The sequence below is a fragment of the Dendrobium catenatum genome, unplaced genomic scaffold (assembly GCF_001605985.2).
Source record: "Dendrobium catenatum unplaced genomic scaffold, ASM160598v2 fragScaff_scaffold_1593, whole genome shotgun sequence".
NCBI classification, from domain to species: domain Eukaryota; kingdom Viridiplantae; phylum Streptophyta; class Magnoliopsida; order Asparagales; family Orchidaceae; genus Dendrobium; species Dendrobium catenatum.
In genome coordinates this window covers 1145031-1151786 of record NW_021320055.1, presented here as the reverse complement: position 1 = coordinate 1151786, position 6756 = coordinate 1145031, and the positions used below count along the sequence as shown (strand labels likewise).

The following is a 6756-nucleotide window of genomic DNA, read 5'->3' as shown; positions in this document are numbered from 1 at the left end:
ATCAAATAAGAACTAAAATTCAGAAAAATAACTCATAATTGAAGATTTAAATTATAGCCGTTGATTTACGACACCTCCTGTGATAGATGCGCCAAATCTTCGTACCGATGTCCGCATCACCCTAAATCCTCCATCTCACTCCTATTTTCTCTTGTTAGTTGACCTTTTTTGTTGGAAAGGTTTTGGAGTTGCCTGTGGATATTATTGGATCCAAAACATAAAGCTAAGCCTACGTAGAGGGTGTAGCAGATATCAGGATAATTGGTGATTGATAAAGGATGTCAAATGGATACATCTTGAATATAACAACTTCAACTTTAGTTCTCGAATAAGATTGGCTAAGACAAACTCATTTCCACAGCAGAAACCATTGATGAATTGAGATATAAATTTATACATTCTCTTAATTTTTTTTTTCCTCCTTTCTTGGTAATGAATATCAATATGTTGGTCTTGACCTTTTCATTCTTCTAAATACAGATGCTTGTTAATAATGACCATACCAGCTTACCATAACTAATAGATAATATTAATTTCATCTAGACAAAGTAGCAAAAAGTTTACTCGAATATGGCAGATCACAGCACATCAGAAATAGCTTTTTTGTTCGCTACAGGAAAGAGAATAAAAGAAACTTCTACTGCATAAAGTAAAAAAGGTACGTGAAAAGAAGAGCTACTACATTATCCTGGCATGTGCCATGGCATAAGTGGCAATGTAGCTGCTTTAGCAGATGTGTGGAGTTAAAGGAAGAATATTATCGTTCATACCCGTGTGGTAGCCTAATTCTAATAATACGTAGGTGATGGTAGATTTGTTTATGCTTGGGATGCTAAGTTTTCTCATGCATGTGATTATAGTTTGTTCTTTTTTTCTTTGACTACTTAGGTGTATTTATTGGCAAATCATTTGCCTAAGTGATATGTTACATAGTACACTTTGCATCTGTATTTTAGACATCAAAATTTCTTGTAATGTTATGAACACTGGAATGCTACTCAGTACTTGTTATGTTTATCCTAAATGAGCATGCATGTTCATGTGAAGATATGAACAGTTTCATTCGGCACATATCGCCTCCTGTTGTGTGCTATCTTTTAGAAAGTGCGACGAGGAAGCCTTTGATTTTTTTCAAGGTTTGAAGTTAATTGAAGGACTATCTCACCTCCTAGAGCAATATACACTCGAACTTATTTTGTCCAATGGTATATGAATGATGTGCTTATGGGCCATTCAGCTCAATCATATATTTGTTTTTGTTTGTCATTTGTTTATTTTATTCATCTTAGAGATTTATTATTGAGTAGGATTCTACTATCCGAGAATAAAAAAACGTTTGTTGTTGTGCAATTGGAGGTCTTTCTATAGGGCGTACCTCAGGCCATGATTATCATCATTTCTTTGAGTTTTTCCAGCACTCTTAGTAACTGTAAGCTGCCGTTTCAATCATGATCAACATAATATTTAGGGCTGCCCGACAATGTTCCATGCAACTCCCATATCCAACGGAACAAGCATTTCTACCTATGCTTCAATGGAAAATTTTGATTTAATTGTTAGATAATACTTCTCAACTCGAAGCATACAATAATACGTTGTCATTTTCTATGACACTATTAGAACCAATGACAGAACGAATCCACCTATTATTGCTCACTAACAACATCAAAATCCTTCTTGTAATGAAAAGGGGTTCACATAACAAAATATCATGGCCAAAATTTAATTTGAAAAACAATTTCCATATAAGGCACTGAAATGGGAAAGCTCAACAGTTAATTGTAAGTGATGCAATAGGTTATTGAGTAGGGAGGTTTTAGAGTACCACTTAGCTATTACTTTAACTAGACTCGGGTTATTCAAAAAACACAAGCTCCTCATACTTTTTAGGGTTGTCATTATCAATTAAGGGGATTAATAAAAGGAACATGTGTAGGTAATGAAATGCAATCATCATGTTCAGTAAAAAATTTTGTTAGGACAACATATGGAAGGAAAGATTTTAAATGTTACCACTTAAGTGACAATTTCAATTGCAAATCCGAGAAAATATTATCATTGCTTGTATAATTTCATAGGCTAATATCAAAATGATAATGTATACTTCAATATGTCGCAATTAAAGATGATATGTGATCGAGAAAAGGGAGAAGTAAAGATATATGATGAATGCCTAGACTTAGAAGCAACGAATAGAGAGCCATTTCATGGTGAGACATTATGTCATACAATCACAACATTTACTTAAGCCATGAATGTAAGTTATTCATATATAATTAGATAAAATTATAGCATATGTAATTACTATCTTAATTATTAAACCACGTCATTGTAAACAACTTCAAGGACACCAAAATCCTCACAATTCAAGGTGATTGCTGCACAATAAGAAGAAGGTTACAAGAAACAAATTGAAGACAAGAAATGAGCATGGTTTTATAGAATGAAATTTTTTTTTTTTACTTACTAATGTTTATAATTACTTTACACTTTAGAACAAATTAAAACTAATTGTTTGCAATGTTATGCACTTACTCACAATTTCTCATAGGTATAATACCATCTTGTCTTTCCGGGGCAGAACCAAGAGCCTACAATTCATGGGCAAAACATCACTCCAACATAAATGGCTTTATGGGATCCTTGCAACCAATATGTCCGCTCATTGGAAGAGGGTTTCAGGTTTGAACCATACAAGCAGCCATATAGAAGCCATCAAGATCGGGTCAACCATAAGAGGAACTAGAGGATGTAGTCTCTATCATGTCACTGTTGCTGCCTATCATAATTTTGTGATAGCTTTAATGGTTCATTCAATGGCCATGTAATTGCCCTTGTTATGTTCTGAATTATGGTTATAAGAATAATTATATAGCTTGTTAGTGATATGCTACTCACAGTAATCCATAAAAATATCCAAATCTCCTTAAATCACAAATTCTCCCAAACAAACAAACAGCCCGAGGATTTGATAGGAATTAAGAATTAGATTTTTATCAAAACCAGATTTAATAAAACCTATTTTGAACGAAATAGGACCAATCTATTAAAAGTCTAGTACATTTTTGGAAAATAACGGAATTTAGAATCTAGATAACATTGCCCAGCTTTCCCAAAAATTATATGAGCCGCTTTCCCGCATCCCATATAAGGAAACCTGCAACGAATTATTATAATTTGAGAATAAGAGGTCATGCAAACACCTATTCTTGCCGAAACTGGCTAAATTGATTTTATTTCAACGCATTTACAAACGGAAATGGCATAAAAGTTGCCCTGTGAGATCACTCTGTTTATTTGGTTCCAAATCTCAACGATAGATCAGTTTAGAGTCCGCCAAGTAGTTGATTCGGCCAAAAATAATTTCACAGGACAAATAGTGCCACAATATTGCATTCAATCATGGCATTGCATGGATGCATTATTCCTATAGAAGAAAACACTAGATCGTAATCTTCGAAGGCATCTAAAGCGAAATTCGCGTTGAGGCTGAGCTCCTATCAACTCAGCCACCATGAAACCTGGAGAAACGGATTAGAAATAAGAATAAGAATCTGAACACCTTGCCAGTTCCGGCCATAGCGAAGATTCCGCCGAAAGATCTTCGGGAAGCTGCGGCGTCGGCACGGCGCAAAAAGAGGGGGTGAGTGTTGGAGACGCAGGCACACGTGCGCCGCAGCCCGGAGAACTGGGGGTATGCGAGCTTTCCGGGTGCTGACGCCATTGAAATCGTTGTCGTTCTTCTATCTTGTTGCTCCTTCGCAGCTCGTAATCAGAAGAGCTATTCAGAGCAAAGATATGGATAACGAGATCGGTGCCACCAACCCATAAACAAAAATCCTAGGAATGCTACAACATCTGCTCCTTTTCGCTTGAGTTTTTAAGTTTTTTTGCATATGAAACCCTATAGATATAACATTTTATAATAGTGGGATCTACATATATATCTTTTTTTTTTCTTTCTTAACATAAGTATCATTTTATACTACTATATTTAAATATCTAATACTTAAAATGTTAATATTACATACATATCAACTTTTATTATTTAATATCAAATATGGCACTCATATTTCATTCACACCACCCATATTTATATGAAAGTGAACTATGAGTGGTATATATGTAATATTAAAATTTTAGGTGATAGATATATAAGTAGAATAATATATAGTCATATATATGTCAATCCTCCTTTATAAAATTAAGCATTGCTGATAGTAATAAAATTATATATATATATTAGACTAGTACATAGTTTGAACACAATTCGAACATGATTAAAATGTTGTTCAAACATAATTCACACCATTTAAACATGATTCCAACCATGTTCATATAGGGTTTACCTAAGATAGAAATAACATAATGCAATACAACAATTTTAATGTAACACATTATAAGGTTGATACGACAAAGCACAATCACAATAGCAATAGCAGAAAGATTATAAACTCGATATATTATAATGTAATCAAAAAGCTATAACATAACACAAAGCAATCCAACAACAACAACACAACAAAGTACAATTCAAAAGCTATAACATAATAGATCTAAATACAAATAGCCAATCAAAGAATAAATGTTTACAATATAAACAAACAATTTACATTGAAACAATCAAAAAATAGATGAGTGAAAAAATGTTTACAAAATAATTCAATTTGTTATGAATGAGCATATGGGTCTATAATGTTGTCAAATAAATATGCACATAAATTATCACTATAGAAATTTATACAATTAGATGCAACCTTTACATATAATTTCTATGCAGTGAGGTAAATTATGTATTGTATTGCAAATATGATTTATATCACTCATTAGGCTATACAACAAGCATTACTTTAATTATTTAAATTTCAAATGGTTTAACTAAATGTTAACTCGGGAAAGTTTTTTTGTGTTGCCCCTCAACTTCAAAGGATATTTTGATGAGAAAAGTTTAGGCCTATTGCCAAATAAGAATGATATTTCAAGCAATATAGGGAATCAGTTGCAAAACAAACTTATCATTACTTATAAGATTTCTGTTGATCAATTGCAAGAAGTATGGAGTGTTAAATATCATGACCATCATAAGTGGTGAGCTTACATATCACTAATAAACTTTATTAATGTTCATTAGAAAACAAATGAGCTCGGTATTAGCGCATTACTTCGAGAATGTTTCTTCCTTTCCATTGACATACATGATGGCTTCTCTATAACACTTAAAGGAAGCTTTCTTCTTTAGATTATTGTATGTGGAGATTGATGCTTTACCGTACATGAATAATTTTCCCAACAAAATAATGCATGATTTATAAATATTTAGGTATTGTCATATTCGCTTTCTTATTTAATAACATTAGAAATATACGTGCTACAAAAAAATGGAGTGAGTGTATTTAAGTATTTAAAAACTCACTCTATCGATAAACTAATGGATTTATCATTAATTTGTTATGTTGTGGGTGTATTTAAATATTGAATCATGTTGTACTTTCAATGTCCATTTCTATCCTTCTATATTTGGAATTGTAAACCAATCATGCCATCAAATATAAGAAAGTGTTTCTCTTCATCAATCGAGTTGAGAGGATCAATGGCATATGAATCCATGCTTGTCTCTTGCCTATGAATCTATAAAGTTTTCAATCAACTACTTGCTATTCTCTGGCCTCTTTCTCCCATAATCCAATAACTTTCGTCTTATTACTCTGTATAATACTAAGAGATGGAATAACATCTCATATATTCTACATATCTTTATAAGTGTATATAATATCATGCAAAGTGATTGATCCCATATCTCCTACACCTCCTTCCTTATCTCATGATCTATTACCTTATCCTTTTATACAATATCTACAACCTCAACTAAATGAATGGTTAAGTTAGCATCAAGTGCTCGTTATTGTAATAAGCTCAATTTAATTTATGCAAAATTCATGTAAATCTTGAAGTTTGGTAGGGATACAGTGGCGTTGGATTATGGGCACTGTGGTGCCAAACTCTCTAGTTTACATAGATTTAAGTGAGTGTTGCAGCATTGAGGTGTAAAATGTTAGGGAACTAAACCCAAAAGATTGTTTTTTTATAATAAATTTTCTAAATACATTTATAAATTATAATAACCCTTATTATCCCCATCCCTCTCCCCATTAGGGGTGTAAACGAGTTGAGTTGAGTCAAGTCAAGTATTTGACTAATTGAACTAAGCTTATTTAGTTCTTACTAAGCTCAAGCTTGAGCTCAATTTATTAAAAAAAGTTTATAGGCTCAAACTCGGCATGATTGCTCAAGCTCATTTGTAAAACTCGAGCTTGACTCAATTGTTCAGCTCAAATTCTTAATTTTAGATTAAAATTTTCATTTTTTTGTCTTAAATTTTTTTAATGTAGAATTAATTTAAAATTATTAACAAATATATTATATAATTTTAATTTAAATTACTTTTTAAATATATTTTAAGATAATCAAGCATTTAATAAGCTTTCAAGTTGAGCCATTCTGAGCTTGAGCTTTTTTATTATATGAGCTCTAGTATGGGCACGAGCTCGAACTCATGGCTTGACAAGCTTGACTCATAAGCTTGTTAACAAGTTGAGCTCGAGCCAACTCGGCTCACTTACACCTTGACTCCCCATTCTTATATGGCTAGGTGAGAACGTAGAGGAGAAGAGGATAGGAGGGGGAGAGAGAAGATAGAGGATAGAGAAAGTAGGGAATTGATTGGTATTTTATGTCACTTCATTTATAAAAATTTCT

At 32.6% G+C, this 6756-nt stretch overlaps 1 protein-coding gene across 2 annotated transcripts in view; it reads right to left on the bottom strand.

The window, feature by feature from the left end:
* Positions 1-3815, bottom strand: part of LOC110104302 (triosephosphate isomerase, chloroplastic) — a 25260-nt gene extending 21445 nt beyond the window's left edge. Inside the window, exon 1 of one of the 2 annotated variants that reach the window (XM_028700786.1) lies at positions 3563-3815. In XM_028700786.1, the coding sequence (XP_028556619.1) occupies positions 3563-3724 (162 nt within the window). In that variant the 5' untranslated portion in view covers positions 3725-3815. The remainder of the gene's footprint in view (positions 1-3562) is intronic. The other variant, XM_020833344.2, reaches the window with a different exon arrangement.
* Positions 3816-6756: the final 2941 nt, after the last annotated feature.